General features: G+C 38.3%; 1 protein-coding gene across 3 annotated transcripts in view; it reads left to right on the forward strand.

The window, feature by feature from the left end:
* The window catches only part of PHKA1 (phosphorylase kinase regulatory subunit alpha 1), a 205,390-nt gene that overhangs the window by 73,147 nt on the left and 105,825 nt on the right, over positions 1-26,418 (forward strand). For all 3 annotated transcript variants that reach the window (XM_036439888.2, XM_036439889.2, XM_045582388.1), the window contains 4 exons: positions 2,518-2,613; positions 3,524-3,631; positions 14,892-14,970; positions 22,856-22,990. In XM_036439888.2, coding sequence (XP_036295781.1) covers positions 2,518-2,613; positions 3,524-3,631; positions 14,892-14,970; positions 22,856-22,990 — 418 coding nt within the window. The remainder of the gene's footprint in view (positions 1-2,517; positions 2,614-3,523; positions 3,632-14,891; positions 14,971-22,855; positions 22,991-26,418) is intronic.

Raw genomic sequence — 26,418 nt, forward strand, 5'->3', positions numbered from 1 at the left:
TTGTGTACCAGAGGAAGAGAGCAAAATACAGATATCAAAAGAAAATCAATCCAAGCCATTGTGCTCAATTAATATTTGACTAAGGAAACAAAGCATACAATGGAGTGAAGACAATCTCTTCAATAAAAGGTGTTGGGAAAATTGGACAGATATATGCAAAAAATGAAAATAGACCATCAACTTACATCATACACAAAAATAAATTCAAAATGGATAAAGGACTTAACTCTGAGACATGAAACAATAAAAATCTTAGAAGAAACCATAGGCAGCAAAATCTCAGACATCTCTCATAGCAATGTTCACTGATACATTTCCTAGGGCCATGGTCGGCAAACTGCAGCTCGTGAGCCACATGTGGCTCTTTGGCCCCTTGAGTGTTGCTCTTCCACAAAAAATACCACGGCCTGGGTGAGTCTATTTTGAAGAAGTGGCATTAGAAGAAGTTTAAGTTTAAAAAATTTGCTCTCAAAAGAAATTTCAATCGTTGTACTGTTGATATTTGGCTCTGTTGACTAATGAGTTTGCTGACCACTGCCCTAGGGCAATGGAAACTAAGGAGAAAATAAACAAATGCGGCTACATCAAAATAAAAAGCCTCTGCACAGCAAAAGAAACCATCAACAAAATAGCAAGAAAGCCCACTGATGGGAGAACATATTTGCCAATGATACATTTAATAAGGGTTTATTTTCCAAAATTTATAGAGAACTCACACAACTAAACAAAAGGAAGATAAACAATTCAATTAATAATGGGCAAAGGACCTAAATAGATACTTCTCCAAAGTGGACATACAGAAGTCCAAGAGGCATATGAAAAAATGCTTGAAGTCACTAATCATCAGAGAGATGCAAATCAAAATGACAGTGAGGTACCACTTCACACCTGTCAGAATGGCTACCATCAACAACTCAACAAACAAGTATTGGCAAGAATGCATAAAAAAGGAACCCTAATATACTACTGGTGGGAATGCAGACTGGTGCAGCCTCTGTTGAAATTCTGTATGGAGTTTACTAAAAAAATTAAAAATGGAACTCCTGTTTGACCCAGGGATCCCACTTCTAGGAATATATCCTAGGAAATCAGAAACACCAATCAGAAAGAATATATGCACCCCTATGGTCATAGCAGTGCAATTTACAGTAGCTAAGATTTGGAAACAGCCTAAGTGACCATCAGCAGATGAGTGGGTTAAAAAACTGGTACATCTATACAATGGAATACTATGCAGCTGTAAAAAAGAAAGAACTCTTACCATTTGCAAGAGCATGGATGGACCTGGAGAGCATTATTGTAAGTAAAATAAGCCCATCAGAGAAAGATAAGTATCACATGATTTTACTCATATGTGGAATCTAATGAACAACATAAACTGATGAACAAAAATAGATGAAGAGACATAGAAGCATCAAACAAGATTGTTGAACCTCAGAGGGATGGCAGTGGAGGGTGAGTTGGTGGGAAGAGATCAACCACTGAACTTGTATGCATATATGCATAACACATGGAAAAAGACAATAGGGTTGTAAAGGCCTGGAGCGGAAGGTTGGGGCAGGCTGGAGAGGTCAATGGGGGAAAAAAGGGACATATATAATACTTTCAACAATAAAGATCTTTTGAGAAAAGATAAAATGAACAAAGAACATATGCTGCGAATAAAGAGGGGGAATTAGAGAAGGAAAGGCACAGAGCCATTCAGCTAATGGCCATGAGAAAAGAGCACCTTGTTAGTGGTGGACAGGAAGTTATCTGAAATCTGACAGAAAGTTATAACCCTGCATGCAGATGGATATGGCTTATTGTCCTCCTATATAATCTTTCACGGCTCATTTTAGCTATATGTGTTCTCAGTTGAAATGGTGCATGAGCGTATGTGAAATTCATGTTATGCTCAAAATTTTCCCTAATATATCAAAGACATTGGAACAAATTTGTGTTTTCTAAACAACTGTTATAGCAGAACTAACTATATATTTTTTCACCATAAATTATAGTTTTTTTTTTACTTTTTATGTATTATTAATCTATAAAAAATTGTTCAACAAAAAACACATAAACTTGGCCATAAAATAAACTTAATTTGCAGGCAAAATATAGTTTTAAAAGCCAGTACATGTAATGTGACAAACCTATCCTTAGGGTAGTACATAGTGGATAAAAATAGGCCTGTGGAGGCAGGTTGACTTGGACTCAAATCTGGATTCAACCTTGCACTCTTGTGTGATCTTCCATAAGTTCATAACCTGCTAAAGCCTTAGTTTCCCTATAAAAAGTTTATGGTTATACATACTTCCTAGGATGGTTATTAAAATTAAATGTGTTAAAGTATGCAAAACACCTAATATAGTATCTTGCCTATAATAAGCATGTAGTAGATGTTACTTCCTCCTCTTCTTCCTTTTACTAGGTAAATATGTTCTTTTTAAATAGGATTTTCTTTGGCAACAGTTTCCTCTGGGTCCCCAAAGGGACCTTTCTATAATTTTTTTTCTCCCTTTCTTATACCCATAGGTTCAAGAATATAGAGAGGCTCTTGAAGAAGTCCTCATCAAGGGCAAAAATGGAGTCCCACTTCTGCCCGAGCTATACAGTGTTCCCCTTGACAAGGTGAGCTAGACAGTGCCATAGCATGGGGCTGGGAGAAGAGGAGGAGTACTTCGATAGGTCTGCCCTGTTTGAGTCAAATAATTGTTACTTTCTTATGATTTTCATGTTCTAAAATTTTGTCTTTCAGTATAAGACAATAAAATTATAATTTTGTTCCCTTGAAAGATTTTAAAGCACTCACAGTTATGACAGTGTTGCACAGCAAGACAAGGGTAAGACCTAACTTAACAGTGGTAGTTTCAAGGGTATATACTTACCCTCAAAATTACCAAGATGCATTAAAAATGTATAGCATTTTTGTATGTCAACCATAACTCAATTTAAAAAATCAAATAAATTGTTTAGAGTTTGATTAAAAAAAACAACAACAAAAAACCTTAAGGCTGAGAATGATATGGACATCAGTAGTCAGAACCAGAGTGTTGTTCTCTGTGAACTCTCAGGATTTGATATGTTTTTTCTCTGAGACCACTAATTTGGGATTATTTGAGTAGATCAATCTTTGAAAATGAAGTAGGTCTCCATTTTCCCAAAATTCCAGTCAGAAATATTACTGTTCTTCTCTATTGCGAAAGAGTATTAACCATGGGAGAGATGCAGTTGTTGGTTCTAGTAGGGATGGGTGGAATAAGCTCCCAGCAACATCAACAGCATTACTTGAGATCTTGTTAGAAATGCAGGTTTCAGGCCTTCCTCCACACCTACTCAAGTCAGAATCTGTCTTTGTACACAATCCTCAGGTAATCTGTATCCACCCTACAGTTAGAGGAACACTGCTTGACTTTTCAGTGCATTGCAAATGTGACTGTTTCATAGGGTGTAAATCACAATACAAACTCAGCCTTTTTGCTGTCTAGTATTTAAAACCTTCTATTATCCTTCTTGTAGCCTTTAAATCTTTTTTTTTTAGGTTGATGAAGAATATCAAAATCCTCACACTGTGGACCGAGTCCCCATGGGAAAATTGCCTCATATGTGGGGTCAGTCTCTATACATTTTAGGAACTTTGATGGCAGAGGTAAGGAGAAACTTTACGGCTCCTTTTTTTACTTTAGTCACCATAGTAATCAGATTTGTAAATAGCTCATTAAATCTTTTGCTTTTTGTATTCTGCCTTAATTATATATTTTCCTCCAGATTATTAGAGTGGAACTGTGACCAGTCCTTGACAAAAATCTTCCCCCTGAAAACCTTGTCCCTCATGCCCCCAGAGCTTCCTACCTTGGCACTGTACCTATAGCTGCTCTGGAATAGGCCCTACCTTGATCTTTCCCTCTCAGAACACCCCTGAGTGTCTTGCCTGGTGACTGACGAATGCAGTCGTGCTTATACAGCATGACTTATAATGGATTTAAGAGCTAACTTTTCTGAACAACATCATTCTTTAATTGAATAAACTGATGAGAAAATTTAGGTAACATGACAACTGGTTATGAACACCATAGTTTATATTGATTTGTTTGTTTTTTGGAAAGGGGCTCTTTAAATGTTTCATATATTAAATTTTGTCGAGACAGCTTCTAATGGGGCACTCGGAAATTTCTGTCAGCTTATTTATGATATTTTGAGTATATAGGAAGGGTTATCTTTCTCACAGTTTTTTAGATTTACCGACAAATATATTTCCACATTGTAGGTTATTATGGTGAGCTATAACCTAGGCTCCTAGAGGATAAAGGGTGGATTAAGATATCTTTTCTGAGCCATACTCTATGAACTGCTTACATATGACTATTGATTTTCTGCATCTATTTTTGTTGTTTTGTTTTCCTCAATTCTATTGAGATATGATTGACATACATCACTAAGAGTTTCAGGTCGATAGTTGTTGGTGCTAATTTAATACCAGTAGAAATTCCCAATTTGGGGTATGGTGAAGAAGGAAACTTTACTTAGTGCAAACATCTCCATTGTGATACAGCACAGCTTTGAGAATAGTATGGCTGTGGAATAGCTCAATGGTGTTACAGCTCAATTATGGAGTAGTACAGATGTGAAACTGCAGGGTTGTGAGGAGGCCCTTGAGTGAGGCCCTTGAGTGAGGCCCTTGAGTGAGCCCCTCTCCCTTCAAGACAGCTCATCTCTACTCTGTCTGCTCTCCTCCTCTATACACTAGTCTGCTTTGCTCTTCTCTGCTCTCCTTTTCTTACTCTTCTCTGCTCTGGTCCCCTGAGATGTCTTCAGTGTTTATCTTGAGTGTTTCAGCTCCATCCATGAAACATGGTCTCAGTCTTCCTTGGAACTGGAATGTGAACTCTCCTAGACAGAGGGGAGTGAGTTACATTGAGAGAAGTCCCACTCATGGCCCCTGATTGGTCTGTCCTCATGCAAATGAGGATACCAAATCCTCAGTTTGATTGGTCCAAAGGCACTATCCTGATTGGTCAGAATGGACCCACTCCGATTGGTCAGTGAAGATACTGATGGAGATATAGTTGTGCAGCTCTGATTGGATGGGGAAAGCCTTAGTCCTATTGCTTGAAATACAGCTCCAGAAACTCTTTTCTAAGGACTAGCACAGATGCAGGCACATGATGCAGAAAGGCAATTCAGTGGAGGCTTTTCTTTGAAGTGTGAGAGGCCACTGTTTAGAAACAGCTGTTAGGCTCTTCTTTTAAGGTTGAGCCCAGGTAGCCACCAGGAGCCCTTCTTGATAGGTATCTTCTTTCTCAGGGTTCACAAGCATAAAGGTTTGATTATCTGTCATTGACATTATCTATATATATATGAAAGTCCAAGTGACTGATATGACTGAATGACTGGAATGACCAGTCACTATGATGCGTGCTGACCATCAGGGCGCAGATGCTCAATGCAGGAGCTGCTCCCTCGTGATCAGTGCGATCCCACAGCCAACCTCCCCTGGCTGGCCAACCTCCTATAGTCCTGGTTAGCAGGCCCTGATCGGGCTGGGCCCCAGGCTGGGACAGGGAATTGGGAGTGGGTGGCAGCAGATGTGGCCCCTTTCCCAGGGGGGCTGTGGCAAACCTCCTGCAGCCCTCCCCGTATTCCTCCCCTAGTGGGCAGGCCCTGTCCCTCCCCCACCCAGCAGGCACTGGTGGCAATGAGGGACAGAGGTGGGGGGGGCAGGGAACTGCACAGTGGCGGGGTGCTGAGGGCAGCATTGGCATCTGGTGCCCGTTCCTTCCCTGCCTGGCCCAGTGACCATTGTTTTCTCTCCCAACCCTGCCAGGGGCCATTGAGCCCTGGGCTGGGATAGGAAACTAAGGGTCAGTGGAGGCAGATCTGGCCCCATTCCCAGGGGGGATAAGGGCCAGCTCCCTTCTTGGGGCTGGTGGCCAACCTCCTGTGGTCCCTCCCCCTGGGTGGCAAATCTCCCATGGTCCCTCCCCCTGTTCCTCCCCGGGCCAGCAGACCCTGTCCCTCCCCATAGCTGGTAGGCCCTAGTGGCAGTATGGCAGCAAGGGAAAGATGAGAGGGGGAGGCAGGGAACCGTGTGGTGGTGGGGCGCTAAGGGCAATATCAGCGTCAGTCATCCATTTCTTCCGTGCCTGGCCTGGCAACTGTCACCTCCTTTCCCAACCCCACCAGGGTCTTCTGGTTCTGATTGGCTTGGCCCTGATCGCAGACCAGGCCTAGGGACCCCACCCATGAACGAATTTCATGCACCGGGCATCTATTATAGTATAACAATAATGGGCAGCATGATTGATTTAAAATAATCCTTCCCTGGTAATTTTCTCATTCAAGTCAAATACATTAAATGGTATGAAAAAAGGACGTGAATGGTTCTCTTAAGGGCAAAACAAGTGACTTAGTCACATTTCATGAAGTCAGGTTTTGAGGGCAGGAACTGTGTTGAAGGCCAGGAGGTGGATGTGGCCTCCCTTGAACTGGAACTATTAAAAATGAGGACCTGAGGAGACTGAAGAGGCTGCAGATTATGGGTGAAACAGGAGTGCCTGGGACTGAAAGAGGCGGCCCTGAGAACATTGGCCATGGAAACTGAAGAGTGGTGCAGTAGTGGAGCTGAAGTCCCTTGATAGAGTAGTGTTAGCACCCTGCCATAACGCAGCCTGGGAAGCTCCTCCTGATCAGTGGGAAGGACCTTGCAGTGGAACTCAGGGCCGGCCTACATTGGAGTAGTCTGAAGGACACACACAACATTGAATCTGGGGTACTTTATATTTCTTGGAGAAACTCTTGTTGGTGAGCAGAAAAGGAGCTTGAAAATAGTCCAGGAAGTAGAATCAGCCCTGCCCACCTGGAATGCAGAGGAGGTGCCCTCTTTCCCACCAGCAAAGGAGCTGCTTCTTACTAAACTTGCAGCGACCTGAGACAAGGGGAAATAGCCTAGGGCAGGAAATCTGTGCCCCTGCAGGTGGCAAAGAGAAGGTGGCAACTAACCAGGCAGAGCAGAGGTATTAGAAGGACAGAAAGGGCACAGTCCCACCTCCTACAAGCTACTGGCACTACCGACAACATGAGTCTAGTCAAACCATCCTAGCCAAGACCAGGATATCCATGCAGAGCCCAACTCCAAGTGGGAAGAGAGAATAGCTCAAGGCATGAGACTTGAGGCAGACTCAGTCTCTGGACTAAGGAGTCCTCACCCACTGGACAACTAGGGGCTTTCACCTATTGGGCCTCTATCAAATTACCCAAGGCCAGAAAGGGGCAGTGACTCACATTGACCTGGCCAGAAATCTCCAAGAATGCCCAGGATAGACACACAAAATGACCAGATTCAACAACATCAGAGCAAAATCCAGTGAACTCCACAAATAGCAGACTCAAAGGTTTTTGAGTGTGAGTGTGTGTGGTTTTGTTGTGTGTGTGTGTGGCTTTTTTGTTTTTCCCCTTTTTTCTTTTTTCTCTCATATCTCTAATTTATTTTCCCTTTGATTCTATTCTCCTTGTATCACTTTTCATTATTAATTTTTCTCATTTCTATTTTTTTCATTTTACTTTATCTATGTATAGCTTAATATATTATTTATTACTACATTTTAAGTTCATTATTATTATTTCATTTTTTGTTTCCTTTTCTTTTTTCTTTCTATACTAGTTCTTTTAGCTTCCTCCTTGCTTTTCTAATAGCCATTTTTCTTCCTCTTTCTCCCTTTCTTTATATACCATCGAAGTCTTTGATTGCATGTCTTTTAGTATTCTCTTTATTTTTTTTCTTTGCTTTCTCTTCTTTTTACTTCTTAGACTTTCTTGTTGTTGTTGCTTTGTGTGGCTTGATTTTAGTTTTGGTTTGGTCCTGCTGTGTCTTGTTCTATTTTGTCAACACCTGTATAATAGCTAGCACGATGAGATTAGGATTCAGCCTCACTTTCAGCAAGTCAGAAAGGATAACCCTCTCATGAATGGAGCATCAACAATCAAGACCTAATTAAAATAGAAAGAGCCCAAATAATGCACACAAGGGGAGACCCCTCAAGACACTTTCTACATAGGGCCATCCAACAAAGCCTGGGAGGCATAACAGTTCTATATAATACATAGAAACAAATACAAATAGACAGCTAAAATGGTGATACAAAGAACCCCCAAATGAAAGAAAAGAGGAATCTCCAGAAAAAGAACTAAATGAAACGGGCACAAGCAACCTATCAGACATAGAGATCAAAGTAATAGTTGTAAAGATGCTTATGGAGCTGAGTGCACATTACAAGGAACTCTGTGGGAACTATAACAGCATGAGGAAGCAAACACAAATCATGAACCTGAACCAGACAGAAATGAAAAATAACATATCTGACATCAAGGACACACTGGAAATAATTAAAAGTAGAATGAATGAAGCAGAGGATTGAATCAGTGATTTGGAAGACAAGGTACAATAGAAATAAATACCCAATTAGAGCAACAAATAGAAAAAGAATGAAAAAGCAGGAAGATAGCTTAAGGGAGCTCAGGATCAACATGAAACATAACAATATCCATATTATAGGAATACCAGAAGGGAAAGAAGGTGAGCAAGGAACAGAGAACTTATTTGAAGAAATAACAAAAGAACATTTGACCAACCTTGTGAAATAAATTACCTACAAAGAAGTTCCCATTAGAATTTCAGCTGACTCTCAATAGAAACACCTCAGGCCAGAGGGAGTGGAATTAAGTATTCAAAGTAATGAAAAACAAGGGCCTAATTCCAAAACTACTACATCCAGCAAGGATATCATTTAAAATTAAAGATGAAATAAAAAAAGATTAAAGGAATGCATTACCACTAAACCAGCAATGCAAGAAATGTTTAAGGGACTGCTTTAAGAAGAAAAGGAAAGAAAGAAGATCATCTGCATAAAGAAAATAAAAATGGCAGTAAATAAATACCTATCAATAAGAACCCTAGCTCATTTGACTCAGTGGATAGAGCATCAGCCTGTGGACTGAAGGCTCCCAGATTCAATTCCAGTCAAGGTCAAATGCCTGGGATGAGGGCTCAGTCCCCACTGTGGGGCAAGCAAGAGGCAGCTGATCAATGATTCTCTCTCATCATTAATCTTTCTATATTTCCTATTCCCTTCTTCTCTGAAATCAATAAAATATATTAAAAATAACCTTAAATATAAATGTATCAAATTGTCCAGTGAAAAGGCATAGGGTGACTGAATAAGAAAACATGATCCATATATATGCTGTCTATAAGAGAGCCTCCTCAGTACAAAAAACACACACAGACTGAGAGTGAAGGGATGGGATAAATATTCCATGAAAATGAAAAGGAAAAAAAAAAAAAGCTGGGGTAGCAGTACTCCTATCAGATAAAATAGATTTCAAAATAGAGGCCATAACAGGAGACAAATATAACCCTTGTAAACATATATGCACCCCGTATAGAAGCATCCAAATATATATTAAAAAACTATTTATGGACTTTAAGGGAGAGAGAAACAGCAACACACTCATATAGGGGACTTTAACACCCTACTGACTCCATGGATAGATCTCCAGACTCCCCCCCAAAAAATCGACAAGGAAACAGAGGCCTTAAATGACACACTAGATCAGATATATATAACTGATATTTATAAAACATTTAACTCCAAAGCAACAGAATATACATTTTTTCTCAAATGCACATGGAACATTCTCAAAGACAGATCACATTTCAGGAAAATAAAACAAATCTATACAAATTCAAGAAGATTGAAATCATATCAAGCATCTTCTCAGATCATAATGGCATTAAGTTAGAAATCAACTACCATAAAAACCCCTCAAATACATGGAGGCTAACTAGCATGTTATTAAACAGTGAATGGGTTACCAGTGAGATTAAGCAAGAAATTAAAAACTTCCTGGAAACAAATAAATATGAATGCACACACCCCAAAACCTACGGGATAGGTGAAAGCAGTCCTGAGTGGGAAGTTCATAGCATTACAGGCCTACTTCAAGCAATAATACAAAGCACTAATAAACTACCTAACCCTATAACTAAATGTATTAGAAAGAGAATAGCAAGAATGGCCCAGAGGAAGTAGACAGAAGAAAATAATAAAGATCAGACTGAAAGAAATGACAGATACAAAAAAAAGTACAAAAGATTAGTGAATCCAAGAGCTGGTTCTCTGAAAAGATGAACAAGATTGATGAACCCTTAGCCAGACTCATCAAGAAACAGAGAGGACACAAGTAAATAAAATCAAAAAGGAAAGAGGCAATATAACAGCAGACACCACATAAATACAAATGATTGTAAGCAAATACTATGAATAACTATTTGCCAACAAACTGAACAACCTGGGTGAAATGGACAAATTTCTAGAAACATACAATCTCCCAAAACTCCATCAGGAAGAATCAGAAAACCGAAATAAGACAACTGATGAAATTGATGTAGTGATTTTAAAACTCCCAGCACATGAAAGTCCTGGTCTGAATGGATTTACAAGAGAACTTTACTAAACATTCAGAGAAGAACTAAAAACTATGGTACAGCTACACAATGGAATACTATGCTGCCATAAAAAAGAAGAAATTCTCATCATTTGCAGCAACCTGGATGGAATTGGAGAACATCATGCTGAGTGAAATAAGCCAGTCAATGAAAGAGAAACACCACATGACCTCACTCATTTATGGATAATAAAGAACATTATAAACCGATGAACCAAAAGATAGATATAGAGACAGTAAAGCAACAAGCAGACTGTCAAATTACAGCACGGAGGGTAGGGAGAGCTGGGGGAGATAATAGATCAACTGAAGGACTTGTATACATGCATATAAGTACAACCAATGGACACAAAACTCTGGAGAAGGAGGGTATGAATGGGAGGGGGGGAATGGTAAGATATGTACACACATAATAATTTAATAATAAAAAAAGAACTAATACCTATCCTCCTCTAAGTATTCCAAAAAATTCAAGAGGAAGAAACACTTCCAAGCTCTTTTTATGTAGCCAGCATTAGCCTCATTCCAATACCAGGTGAAGACACTACAGAGAAAGAAAATTACAGGCCAATATCCCTGAAGAATACAAAAGCTAAAATCCTCAACAAAATGCTAGTAAATAGGATCTAGTAATATATTAAAAGGATCATACACTATGATCAAGTGGTATTTATTCCAGGGATGCAAAGCTGGTACAATATTTATAAATGAATAAATGTCATATATCACATGTGAAAAATAAAAATCACATGATCATATCAATAGATGCAGAAAAAGCATTTGAAAAAATCACCCAGCACCTTTTTGGATAAAAACTCTCAGTAAAGTGGGAATAGAGGGATCATACCTCAATATAACGAAGACCATATATGTTAAATCTACAAGCAACATAATACTCAATAGGCAAAAATGATTTCCCTTAAGAACAGGAACAAGACAAGGATGTTCACTTTCACCACTCTTATGCAACGTAGTACTGGAAGTCCTAGCTACAGGGATGAGACAAGAAATAAAATAAAAGACATCCGAATTGGAAAGGAGTAAGTAAGCCTGTCATTATTCATAGATGAAATAATATTGTACATAGAAAACCCTAAAGATTCCACCAGGAGACTACTAGATTTAATAAATGAATTTGGCAAAATAGCAGGATACAAAATTAACATCCTAAAATCGATGATAGTTTTATATTCCAGCTAGTGGCCTGGTACACAATTTTGCACACATTGAAAGGATATTAATTAGAAGTAATATTTTAATATCACTATTCATCCTTTCTCTATAATAGAAGTGTCAACCAAATTCACTATCAACAATGACAGATGGAAACACACACACGCAATTGGCGCTAGCTAGAGCTTTATATGTACTGTACATGTGCGAGTCAACTTAGCCTTTTATAGATATAGAATAAACTTGCTTAACTAGACCTGCTTTCTAATTTAGCCAATCTTTTTCTAGCCCAGTGAAGCATCCCAACTTCTATTTCAGGTAATTGTTAGCAACATAGCAGTAAATATTAACACAAAGCAGATATTATTGTAGATCATGCAGGGAGAACAAAGGTTAAAATATTTAACTGCAGCAATGATTGACTATATTCTGTGCAGTGAGAAAATCTGAAGTCATTTTCAAGGTCCACCATTTCTTACTTCTTTTCAGTCAGGTCAAGTTTCTAAGCTTTCTAAATCTCCATTTTCCAACTAATGAAAATAAAATAGAATTCTACAGAGTCTCCTATCTACCTACTCCAGGACTTCTGTGAGGATCAAATGAGATGAGGCACATAAACACGCTTCACAAATATTTAATTAAACTGTGAAATGTTTGCACCTGGCTATAAAGCAAGTCGTGTTCCTGAGCTGAAGAATCTACAAGGAGGTTAGTTGCTAGGAAGAGGAAGCCGGGGGTTGCTATGTGATATCATTACCTGGACACTTAGCGTATTAGCCTTTTATATGTATAGATAATGAACTCTCATAAAGAGAAACAAACAAACAAAAAATCCCATTTACCATTACAACAACAAAAAGATACCTAAGAATAAACTTAACCAAGGAAGAAAAAAAAGACATGTACTTGGGAAACTATAGGGTGTTGAAAAAAGTAGTAGAGGACAATACAAACAAATATAAATGTATACTGTGCCATTCATTGGTATAATTAACATCATTAAAATGCCCTTACTACCCAAAGAAATCTATAGATTGATCATAGTCCCTATTAAAATACCAATGGCATACTTCACACAATTAGAACAAATACACCAAAAATTTATATAGAACCATGAAAGACTCCAAATAGCTGCAGCAATCTTGAAAAAGAAGAATAAAATTGGCAGGTCACAATACCACATATTAAACTATACTATAAAGCCACTAGAATCAAAACAGCCTGGTATTGACATAAGAATAGGCACATAGATCAATGGAACAGAACAGAGCCCCCCAAAGTTTACCCATACCATACAATGGAGTAAGAACAGTCTCTTCAACAAATGATGCTGGGTAGATTGGACAAATACATGCAAAAAGATTAATCTAGACCACCAACTTAGTATACCATTCACAAGAATAAATCCAAAATGGATAAAAGACTAAAATGTAAACCAAGAAACTATAAAAATCTTAGAAGAAAACATATATAGTAAAGTTTCAGGCATCTCACATAGAAAAATATTTGTCGTTACATCTCCTAGGGCAGTGGTTGGCAAACTCATTAGTCAACAGAGCCAAATATCAACAGTACAATGATTGAAATTCCTTTTGAGAGCCAAATTTTTTAAACTTTAACTTCTTTTAATGCCACTTTTTCAAAATAGACTCGCCCAGGCCATGGTATTTTGTAGAAGAGCCACACTCAAGGGGCAAAGAGCCACATGTGGCTTGTGAGTCACAGTTTGCCAACCACTGTCCTGGGGCAAGAGAAACAAAGAAAAAATAAACAAATGAGTCTATATCAAAATAAAAGGCTTCCGTATACTAAAAGAAACCACCATCAGAATGAAAAGGGAACTCACTGTATGAGAGAACATATTTGTCAATGATACATCTGGTAAGGGATTAATATTCAAAATATATAAATTACTTATACAACTCAACAAAAGGAAGACAATCTAATGGGGGTGGGGGAATGGGCAGAGGATCTGAGTAGACATTTCTCCAATGAGGCCAAGAGACATATGAAAAATTTCTCAGTCACTGACCATTTGATAAATGCAAATTAGAACCACAATCTGATATCACCTCACACCTGTCAGAATGACTATCATCAACAAATCAACAAACAAGTGCTGGCAAGGATGCCGAGAAAAAAGGAACCCTTGTGTACTATTGGTGAGAATGCAGATTGGTACAGCCACTATGGAAAAAAGTATTGAGTTTTCTCAAAAAAATTTAAAATGGAACTTCTATTTGACTCAGTGATCACACTTTTAGGAATATATCCGAAATGCCTATCAGAAATAATATATGCACTCCTAAATTCATAGTAGCATTATTAACAATAACTAATATTTGGAAACAGCTCAAGTGCCCATCAGTAGATTAATGAATAATAATAAAAAAAAACCTGTGTGACATTTACACAATCAAATACTTTGCACCTATAAAAAAGAGAGGTCTCTTACCTTTTGGGACAACATGGATGGACTTGGATCCATGACAATCTGAGAAAGATAAGACAATCTGAGAAAGACAAATATCAAATAATCTCACTTATTCATGGAATATAATGAACAAAATGAATTGACCAAGAAAATAAGACCTGAATCATGGTTGCATAGAACAGATCAACATTTCTCGATGTATGTGTGGGATGGATGAGAAGAGATAAACCGAAGAACTTACATACTTATGTGCATAGTCCATGGACAGTGGCAATAGGGTGGTGAAGACCTGGTGGAGTAGATAGGGGCAGGGTGGAAGGGCAAAAAGGTGGGGGGAAATGGGTGGCATCAGTAATATTATCAACAATAAAAATATATATATATATATATAAAAGTTAAAAATTAAAACATATCTGCTAAGCAGAAAGCATTGCAAATTATTGAGGAATCAACAGGCTAATGAGTTAAAATATTGATAATAAGCACTGTGGTCTTATTGTCTAATCATATACATCAAAAGAAGGTATAAGTAGAACTAGAAAAATTTTTGTATGTTATTTATACCCTGTCTATTTCAAAAAATGGATTTGTGGTAGCCTCTAAAAATTAACTACAGCTAAAATTAATTTGGATAAGAATTCAAGAGTTTAAACATTTCATACTGTGAAGGTATTTGTTTCCTTCTCATGCCTACCTTTTATCCGTTATGGTACAGGGTTGTGGCACTTGTATGTTGTTTATCCTTAAACAATAGCTTTTTTGAAATGTAATAAGTTGTCTTTTTACTGTTTTTCTTTAGGGATTTTTAGCTCCTGGAGAAATTGATCCCCTGAATCGTAGGTTTTCAACTGTACCAAAGCCAGATGTTGTGGTTCAAGGTATGTATTTTTATTCACAGAAACAGAAGCTGTATTAAAGATCTGGTTTGGCCAGTAATTGATGATTTAAAAAAAAATATGTTTGTATTGATTTTAGCGAGAGGAAGAGAAAGATAGAAACATTAATGATGAGAGAGAATCATCCATCAGCTGCCTCCTGCTCCTTTTCTACTGGGGATAGAGCCCACAATCCAGGCATGTGCCCTGACCAGGAATTCTAGTTCATGCGTCTATACTGAACCACTGAGCCATACAAGCTGGTCAGACTTTATTCTTTATCATGTATTTTATAAGGGTTTAAAAAGTATAGAATGATGCCAAAGCTGGTTTGGCTCAGCGGTAGAGCGTCGGTCTGTGGACTGAACGGTCCCGGGTTCAATTCCGGTCAAGGGCATGTACATTGGTTGCGGGCACATCCCTGGTGAGGGGTGTGCAGGAGGCAGCTGGTCGATGTTTCTCTCTCATCAACGTTTCTAGCTCTCTATCTCTCTCCCTTCCTCTCTGCAAAAAATCAATAAAATATATATTAAAAAAATAATAAAAAATAAAAAATAAAAATAAAAAGTATAGAATGAATGTGGTTCTGTTTCTTTTCAAAATTGCTATTAATCTTAATTATGAACAAATGCTTAATAAATTATGTTATTTGACACTTAACCACTCCTTACTTCTGGAAGCACTTTTCTTTTCATCATCGTGATACTATAGCTTCCTGATTATATCTGCTTTCTTTTTGAGCATTCCTTCCATGTTTTTTTCTGCTATTACTTCTTTCTTCTCATATCCTCCTAATGTTTGTGTACTTAGTCTTATATTATTGTCTTTCAGGATTTACACCCTGTGTTAGGGCTTCCTCTTTCATAATAAAGTTGTTTATATGGCTTCAACTATTGCCTCCAAACCTTTACATTTTGTTCCTAACAATCATAAAAAATGTTGACGTACCTATTCTATAAAAAACACTGGGCTAAATTCTAAGGTATTAAGAATTCTAGTCCCAATACCTATAAAATATCTTTATCACTTCCACTTCAAATGCAAACCTTGACTCTATCCCCTCATATCACCTCTCCCAAGAAAAGCAGATCTTTCTACTTTCCTTATCTGTCTCAATTACTTCACTGCTATCCTAGTCTCCTAGAGTAGAAAGTTTGAGGTGGTTTTGACTCTCCAATAACAGAGCCTAACATGGTACTAAGTCTCTCTGTGACCCTTCTCTGAAAGGTCTCCAGTCACTTGACTTTAGGGTTGGTTATATATCCAAAATAATCTTGTGTGTGTTCTAAACTTTCTTATACTTGACACCTATGTGGACATATAGGTAGTTTTTGCTTATCAATGCATATAGCAAACATAATTAAAAAAATCATTCCTCTTCCCCTCCCATGAGAAAGCTTGTTCTCCTTTGAGGCTTATGCCATCTGGCTATACTGATCTCCTGGTTGCTCTAAATCATTCATTGAAGACATTGATGCTTGGCTCACAGCTTTCTTTTCCAGCTCCTACTATAGTGCTAAATTTCAGCATTAGAGGAAGTGCCCCCAAACATTTTAGCATCAAATTTTTTTGATATACACAACCATACTAACATTTACTTCCACTTCTACATTAGCCACTCAGTTTGAAGAGCAAGGACAAAACTTTAGAACCACCTCAAATATTTTCCACTTCAAAAAATCCCCGCCTCCATTCATAGTTACATATTATTTGTTTTATTTTTCCTCCCTTGTCCTACTTCTTGGTTGATCATCTGAATATCTTAAACACCACTGTACCATACTTCTACTACACCCACTAGAAAAATCAGCTCCAGATCAATTGGACAATCAGCATTTTCTGATCCTACACCTGACCTGCTAAAGTTACTAGAAAAAGTCACACAAATGAACAGAGTGATAGCACTGTAAATTCATGGTCCCCAACTCAGCTAGATCCACAGTGCCTTGTTCTTATTGTTAGCCAGCATTTTCACTCTTCTCAACTACTATTCCAAACCTTATCTTTTCAACACCACTTCTTGAATTCAGCTACATTTTTGGCCTTCTAGTTATGCTGGATAATCTTAATATTTTGGATCTGTGTCAGTTTCCCATCCTCTTCCCACACCACAATCTTACTTATATCTCCACCCATCTTTGCCTCCTTCCCTCCAGTCTCAAAAAAGGTGTCTGTTCTCATCTTCAAGGCCAACCCCCTCCCCCCCCCACCAGATGCTTGAGTCTTTTCTCTTCCTTAGCCTTCTTAAAATACAACTCTTTAATCTTCAAAAAATTTAAGTTGGTTCTGTTTTTTAGTCTATTGACATGTTCATCTCTCTCTAGTTATCCTATCCTCCCTTTCTCAACCAAAATTCCCCTTCTTTTTATTTCATTCATTCTGCAATCCCTTATAGTAGCTCATTACTCCTTGGAAAATTCTTTTGCTTAAGTTATTACCAAACTCAATAGATCATTTTTAATTCATATATTAGTTGATCTTTATGTTTCATTTATTGTTTATCTTTATGGACACTCTTAACTCTTCTGTGATACCATACTTTCTTAGTTCTCCTGCAACTTAAAATTTTCACTTTTTTGTTTCATTTTGGGCTTTCTTCTTTTCTTTGCCCCCTAATTGTTGTTCTTCCCGAGAGTTCTTTCTGTAGACCACTGTTCCTCTAACTGAGAATATTTGTTCTTGTCTCTCAGGGTCCTCCTATTTCAAATATTTTTTTTTCTATTTCTGCCTCCTTCTTCCCTCTCAGAAGATGACCTCACCTCCTATTACAAAGAAAATATAAGCTATGAGATAAAAACCCCTTACTCCTACCCCAGGCTTTTCTTTATCTGCTCCCCTTTTTTTAAATATATATATTTTATTGATCTTGTACAGAGAGGAAGGGAGAGAGATAAGAGAGTTAGAAACATCGATGAGAGAGAGTCATCGATCAGCTGCCTCTTGCACACCCCCCACCAGGGACATGCCCGCAACCAAGGTACATGCCCCTGACCGGAATCGAACCCGGGACCCTTCAGTCCCCAAGCCGACGCTCTATCCATTGAGCCAAACCGGTCTCGGCTATCTGCTCCCTTCTTATATGTTGCAGTTTTTCATGGTTATAGTCTAGATTCTCTTATATCTCTCTATATTCTCCTTGACCCATCTCATCTCTTTCTATGCTAATACTCTTTAATTTATGTAGGTGTCCTTTAAGAAAGCCCCACTCAGATGTCTCACATGCACTTTAAACTCAGCACAGCTAAAATTAATTAGCTGACTCCTCTTACTACATCACTTATACCTGCTTTTCTCCATATGTGCCTGTGTCATTAGATTAGGGGTGTCGAACTCAATCAGAGAAGGGGCCAAAATCTAAAATTCAGCCTAAATCGCGGGCCGAATGGTTTACTGAACAGTCATAAACTGTCATTGTGATGGAAACGCAGCAGAGTGCAGAGATGACAGCGCGGTGTGGGCCACATTGCAAGGCCTGGCGGGACGGATTTGGCCCGCGGGCCTTGTGTTTGACACATGTGCATTAGATGGTACAATATCCTCCCAGTTATACACATAAGTACTTGGAGAATCATTTTTTATATCTCTCCCTTTCTCATCTCCTAAAGAAACAATTAACAAGTCCTACTTTCCTTTTTAAATAGTTGTGAAATTCGTGTAGTTCTCTCCAGTGCCAATGGCATGATCCTAATCTATAATAACAAAAGCATAATATGCTAATTAGACTCAATGTCTTTCCAGATGACCTTCTGGATAAAGCTGGGGCTGCAAGGGAAGCCCGGGTCCCAGGTGCCAGAGAGAAGCCAGTGCTGGCAGCCAGGGGGAGGAAGGCCTACTCTTACACGAATTTCATGCATCCAGCCTCTAGTCTATAATAACTTTTTAAGTGGTCTCACAGACTTCAGTCTAAGCCCACTATAGTCTATTACTTTATTCTGTAATCATCAACATGAACATATTCTTTTAAAGATATATATATATATATATATATATATATATATATATATATATACACACACACACATATATATATATGTTATTACCCTGATTCAACTCTGCAGGGGCTTCACATTGCCAACCTCCTTAACATGGCTTACCATACTCTTTATGACCTGGTTCCTGACTCTATCCCAAGTATCCTTTCTCACCACTTCCCTTTCATACTCCGTGCCACTCCTGTAAGAACTTTTTATAATTCCTAGATCTGCATTGTTCTTAGTTGCCCTTGAACCTTTGTCTATGCTGTTTCTTCTGTCTGGAACAATTTCTCTCTTACTTTTACTGTCACCTTTATCAGATTAAGTCCTATTCATCCCTCTAGCTGGACACAATGTCAACTTCATTTTCTTCAGAGATCATCTTTGTATCACTAGCATTTGTTAGTGCCTACCAAGTGGTACTAAAACCCCCCACATTTTCTAAATGTTTTATAAAACATAAAATAAACAAAAAGCTGAGTTGTTGGGGTTGAAACCATTCCTGGGGCCCCAGAGTGTTGTTCAATTGCTTCTCATTCAGTCTCCTCTACTCCTGCTACCAATTGCATTGCCCAGTGCAGACCCCATGAGGCTCAGTAGAATACAGTACAAAAATCATTACCCAAGAATAAAGTTTTTAAAAATACTTAAAGTGCCCCAACTGGTTTGGCTCAGTGGATAGAGCGTCAGCCTGTGGACTGAAGGGTCCCAGGTTCGATTCCGGTCAAGGGCATGTACCTTGGTTGCGGGCACATCCCCAGTGGGAAGTGTGCAGGAGGCAGCTAATCCATGTTTCTAATTCTCTGTAAAAAAAAAAAAAAAAAAAAAAAAAAAAAATATATATATATATATATATATATATATATATATATATATATATATATATTGGGTCTAGTAATAATTAATGTCGTTTTTAAACATTCATTTAAAATCTTGCTTGGCGTTGACTTGTATTGACATAACCTTCAAACACGTGGTATCTACAGAACATGTGAAGTGCAATTAACAAGTTTTGCTTGAAAAAGTTTGTGTTTGGTTTGGTTTTTGTTGCAAAACTAGGGCTAAGAAGATGGCGGATGAAGAGCATATTCGGCACTGCATGCTTTACGAGTTCCAATTAGGAAGAAAAGCAAGTGAGGCTGCAAAAAACATCTGTAGTGCTCTTGGTCAAGATGCAGTTAGCGGCAGAAAATGCCAGCGTTTGGTTTGAGAAATTTCGTGAGGGAAATTTTTCGTTAGATGACAAGAGTGGTCGAGGCCGTGTGTCCAATTTTGATCAAGAAGCTCTTCAAGCTCTTTTGGTGCAAAATCCTCAAATTACCCAACAAGAGCTTGCGACAACTTTAAATTGTTCACAAAAAACAATTTCCAATCAATTGCGTGCACTTGGCAAAGTCCAAAAGTTTGGAAAATGGGTTCCTCATGAGTTGACCGACAACAACCGTAATCAAAGAGTCACAATTTGCAGTTCGCTCCTCTCTCGTCAAAACCGTTTGCCGTTTTTAGAGCAAATTGTTACCGGAGCTGAAGAATGGGTGCTGTATGTTAATTTAAAAAGGCGGCCTCAATGGTTGGACAAAAATGAGGCTCCGCAGCCCATGCCAAAACCTGACTTGCATGCGAAAAAAGTGATGTTGTGTGTTTGGTGGAATTTTAAAGGAATTCTTCATTATGAACTTTTACCATCTACCCAAACCATTACAAGTGCAGTGTATAGTGCCCAATTGGAAAGGTTAGCCCAAGCTTTAAGAGAAAAAGAACCCGCGCTGATTAATCGGAAGGGCGTAATTCTTCACCACGATAACGCACGACTGCATACTGCAAGAATCACTGCTGAAAAGCTGCGCCAGTTGGAATGGGAAGTTCTCCCTCAACCTGCATATTCTCCTGATATTGCCCCTTCTGATTACTGTTTGTTTCGTTCTTTGCAAAACTTTCTTCTTGGAAAAAAATTTAATAATGAAGAATGCCTCAAAAATGCATTGACCGAAATTTTTGCATCAAAATCACAAGAATTTTACAACAGAGGGATTAAAATGCTTCCTGAGCATTGGGCACAAGTAGTAGAAAACAACGGCAACTATATTGTTGATTAAATTTTGTTGTATTGTTTAAATAAGTTCGATTTAAAAAAGTATTAGAAAACGACATTAATTATTACTAGACCTAATATATATATATATATATATATATATATATATATATTTAAAAAATACGTAAAATGACACATATGCCCTCTATTATGTTTGCCTTTTTATATTATTCTTTTTGCCACTTTATGGGTACTTTATGCTACGGCAATATTGAAGTGCAAGTAGTTCCACTGTGCCTCTCCTCCCCAATGCAACCACATTCTTTTTCATTTCTATGCTTTATGATCATTCTGGATCTTGTACCTAAAATGGCTTTCCTTTTCCTAGTTCCTTCTTTCTCTGGCTAACTTATTCATTCCTTCAAACTCAGTTTAAATAACTCTTTTGGGAAGCCCTTTCTGAAACTATTCCCTGCCAACCCCAGACTAGGTATCATTCTTGGGTGGTTTCATGTTTTGTATATACCTCTATTTACCTAACAGGTTATTTTAGAATCAGTTTATGTGTATGCCACTTTCATTACACTATGTATTCTTAAGGGAGAGAATAATTTATTCATCTCTATATCCCTAGTGCCAAGTATAGTACCTCATCATTTATGTGCATAGTAAATGTTTATTAATGAATGAATGGGTGACCACATGTGCTCCCTGGATTTTTCTCAGCCTATTATCATTCTTCCTCTGTATATGTTCCCTGGAGAATCTTTGTTCTCTTTATGTTTCCAACAAATTCAATAAAAATTAAAAAAAAAGTAATCAAGATGATGTTATATCCAGGAGCCTCTGTAATAACCATATTCTGCATATCCTAACTCAGACCACAGCAACACAACACCATAATGTTCCCAAGCTTGAAAAATACACAAAATATAATGGCAAAGGAGAGCCAATCATCACTTTGTTAACGAGGCTTTTGCTAAAAACAAGTAAATAAACAAATCAACAACAGCAACAAAACAAACTAACAAACAAAAACAACAAAGAAAAACCCCTCAACATAAAGAATACTGGTAAGCTGGAATGAATCAAATGGTACCTTCATTTTCCCATGAACCCAATTCAACACATATACCATCACTAGTGGAACAGGAATTGGGTGCATGTTTGTTCCTGGTACTTAGTGTCAAATATCTGTCTTATAGAGGGGGAGTAAACAGGGAGCTGGCCTGGTCTCCTCTTTTGTAAGTACAATGACTACATCAGAGGCATTAGTGTAAGAGGAACAAAATGGAGCTGTCCAGGCTTAGCAGGCTCTGCGTCTAGAAAAGAATTTATCCCTACTCCCTCCCCCTTGCAAAAAAAATAACCGCACACAATTTCAACGGTCATATCTCAATTCTTTATTTTCAATTTACCTTGCCTTCTACCATTCTTTAGCTATAGAGCAATTTTTATTAGTATATTCTGATTAGTGTATTCTTTATTACACTTGTAATCCTAGCCCTGGTCTTAAGGGTATGGATATGAGAGAATCTTGGGGAATTAACTTTCACCAAAGTTATAACACACAACATGTTAGAATTTTTCATATTTAAACATGGAATCCCAGATATAAAGAGGGTGTGGCATTCTCTAGGAACACAATACTTGACCAAAAAACAGAATATGATACTCTGCTCATGAAGTCTTTTTTTCCTTTGCTATTTAGATAATAATCATTATGTACCTAACATGATAATTGTTTTATGAATGTTCCCCAATAATTACTGATTTCCTCTACTTTCCTTTCTCTTCCCTTCAAAAAAAATTATGTTGCTTGAGGGATTTTAAATTCTTACTGAAATAAAATTTCTGTTGATCTCATCTTTCTTCCTTACAGTTTCCATTCTAGCTGAGACAGAAGAAATTAAGGCCATTTTAAAGGACAAGGGAATTGATGTGGAAACGATTGCTGAGGTGTCCCCCTTCAGAGTACAACCAGCTCGTATTCTCAGCCACATTTATTCCAGCCTAGGTAAGGATATTGAATTTTCTGTTAGAATTAGAGCAGTATTTGATAAAGCCAGGGATTCTTTCATTTTTATTTTTATTTTTATCTCATATTGATTTATTAAACTGGATTTTAAAAAGAATTTTGAGTCTCTGGAATCTAAGTTTTTAACCCTATAGATACTGAGCAGGCTTGATCATTTTAGCTGTGTTTTCTCAACTCTTTGGTACATATTGTGTGACTGTTACAAGGCAATATTGTATCTTCATTCCAAGTGTGTGCTTAACTAACATGTTCTCTCCTTTCTTGGGACCTATATTTCTGTTTTGAATACATACTAACTTTACATAGAGTAGTAGCCAAAGAACTTGTGTTTAGGTCTTTTATACTTTGTTGTGAAACGAATTGGCTGACAATATTAAAAAATATATATTTCTTGTTTTTCCAAAGTATATTTTATTTTTTTAAGTTTTATTTTATTGTTTAAAGTATTACATATAGCATAACATATGTCTTCTTTTTTCCCCATAGACTTCCCCCTACCCTGGCCAGCTCCACCATTCCACCCCCACCACCCCCGCATATGCCCTAACCCTGCCCCCCTAGTGTCTGTGTCCATTGATTATGCTTATATGCACGCATGAAAGATGAAAATCTTTTAGTTAATCTACTTCCCACTGAAGTCTGACAGTCTGTTCGATGCTTCTTTGTCTCTCTATTTTTGTTAATCAGTTTATAATGTTCATTATATTCCACAAATGTGTGAGATCATGTGATATTTATCTTTCGCTGACTGGCTTATTTTGCTTAGCATAAAGCTCTCCAGGTCCATCCATGCTGTTGAAAAAATTCTATTTCTTAATATAATACTTATTTTTAATTAGTACTTATTTTATTCAATTTACATATTAAACTTAGTGATGGATTCATTAAACAAATTACTGTAAATTACAAGTTTATACAACTTATTAAAGATTTCACATTAAACAAATTTATTACACTATTAACTAAAAAAAGATATGAAGAATTTTTAAACTACCCTTGTGGAAGGCTGAATAATGGCACTCAAAGATACCCACATCGTAGTTCCTGGAACCGGTGAAAATTACCTTATATGGCAAAAGAGACTTTGTAGGTATCATTAAATTAAGGGGATTGAGATGAAGAGTATTATCCTGTATTATCCAGATGGACTTTAAATGTAATAACAAGTGTCCTTATAAAAGGAAGACAAACAGAGATGAGAAAACGAAAATGAGATCAGAGTGATGTAACTTTGAACCAAAGATTTTCAAGGATTGCCCATAGCCTTTTGAGGTTGGAATTGGCAAGGAACAGATTCTGCTCTAGAGCTTCCAGGAGAAACAAATCCTGCTGACACCTTGATTTTATTTTAGTCATATAAATTCATTTGACCTTCAGACCTCCAGAACTGTAAGATAATAAATGTATGTTGTTTTAAGCCTCTAAGTTTGTGGTAACTTATTATAACAGAAATAGGAAAGTGATACAGATTTTGGTTCTGAGAAGTGTGGTGATGCTGTAGTGGATATCAAAGTGTAGAAGTGGCTTTGAAATCAGGTAATGGGTAGAGGCAGGAAGAATTTTGGGTCAGATGACAGAAAAAGTCTAGATTGCCTTTTACAAACTATTATAAAGGCATTGATGGTAAGGCTCAGAAGGAAATGAGGAACATGTTATTGGAAACTTAAAAGGATCTTTGTTTTATAGTTACAAGAATCTTAGCTGAACTATGCCCCATAGTTTTGTGGAAAACAGAGCTATAAATGATGAATTTGGGTATTAAACTGAGGTGATTTTCAAGCAAAGTGTTGAAATCATGGCCTTATTTTTTTCCTTGCTGTTTATAGTATAACTAGAAGCCTGTTGCACAAAGATTCATGCAATAAACCTTCCTTCCCCTGGCTGTCATCACTGGTTTTCCTCTGGCACCTGGGACCCAGGCCTTCGCTCTGGCCACTGCCTTCCATCTTCACTCCAACAGGAGTCTTCAGTCTTCACTCCAGCTGGAACACCACTCCTATAGCTCCTTCCACCCCTTGCCCTCCCCCTCATAGCAGATTTCCTGCCCTGCCCAGCCGCTCCACGCCTGCAGGCATGCTGCCCAGATGCCTAGAGCAGCTGGGGTAGGGGGGGTGGCGAGAGGGGGAGGAACTACTGCCATCTTTGTCTGGTTAATTTGCATACTCAGTGGGTGTCATGGAGTGACAGTAAATTTACATATTTATCTTATTAGTGTAGATGCAAGAGGAAAGAGGTAAATTGAGGGAAGAACAATAAAGAAAAAAATTAAAACCAGGACTTCATGACATTCTAAGCCTATCTACATTGGAAAAGATGATAAAACTAGACTTCTGTCAGGAAAGCATACTCTAGAAAAATGGTCAACCTTTTGCTAAGGTTTTGGAAAGATTAAAAGATCAGAATATTGAGAGAACCAAAATGGCGGCATAGGTAATCACCTATACTTGCTGCCTCTCACAACCACATCAAAACCATGATTAAATGGCAGAACTATCACCCAGAACTGCGAGAAAGCTGGCTGAGTGTAAGTTCTACCACTAGAGAGGTAAAAAAAGTGCAGTGAGACTGGTAAGAGGTGCGGAGGCGAGGAAAATGCTGGCACCTGGATGTGCTGCTTTTTTAACCAGGAGTGAGATACAAGCTCTCACTTGCTCTGAACTCTAGTTCCGGGCGAGACTCTGGGGAGAAACTGGACTGTCTGGCATTGGGACAGGAACGTTAGGGTGGCTTTCTCTTAGAGGTGCTCACAGTGATCATTGTTCCTGCACAGGGGCAAAGCACACGGAGAACCAAGGACTTCCCCAGTTCAGGCCTGACTGGCAGCCATTTCTGTTTGCTCTGCCCTGGTGATTCCCAGAGACCCCGCCCCACCCAATTTACAACCCCACCCAAGTTGTGTGTATAGGCTTTTGCATATGAATGGACTGTCCTTTTTCTGTCTAAAACCTGTCAAACTGCAGCTGGGTCAGAGAGCTCCAGAGCTTTCAAAAGAAGGTCCAAAGCCCAACAGAAGCAGTGGCCTTACTTCACAGTGGGCCTCATCTGGGCACTTCCAAACCCCATACAAAGAGAAGGAATCTGCAGATATCTCTGTAGCTCCTGCTTGGAGGCCCTACACAGTGGCCTGCACATCCTTGGATATCCAAGAGCCAGTGTACCCAGGGGTCAGTGTGAGAGCATACCAGATTACAACTCTTCACACCCATAAGTGACACACCCAAGGGGCAGACTCAGTGAGCACCAAAGCTCCACTGAAGCAATTCCTGCTCCATAAGGGTGTTTCCTATGCAACAGATCTTCCAGTGTAGACTGGTCATCACAGCCAATTGGCCTAGAGGTCAATTCTTCCCATTGATACCATTAGCAATCAAGGGTTAACTACAAGACTGTGCGATTTTGCAAACAGC

The sequence above is a fragment of the Pipistrellus kuhlii genome, unplaced genomic scaffold, assembly GCF_014108245.1.
Source record: "Pipistrellus kuhlii isolate mPipKuh1 unplaced genomic scaffold, mPipKuh1.p scaffold_m20_p_16, whole genome shotgun sequence".
NCBI classification, from domain to species: Eukaryota; Metazoa; Chordata; class Mammalia; order Chiroptera; family Vespertilionidae; genus Pipistrellus; species Pipistrellus kuhlii.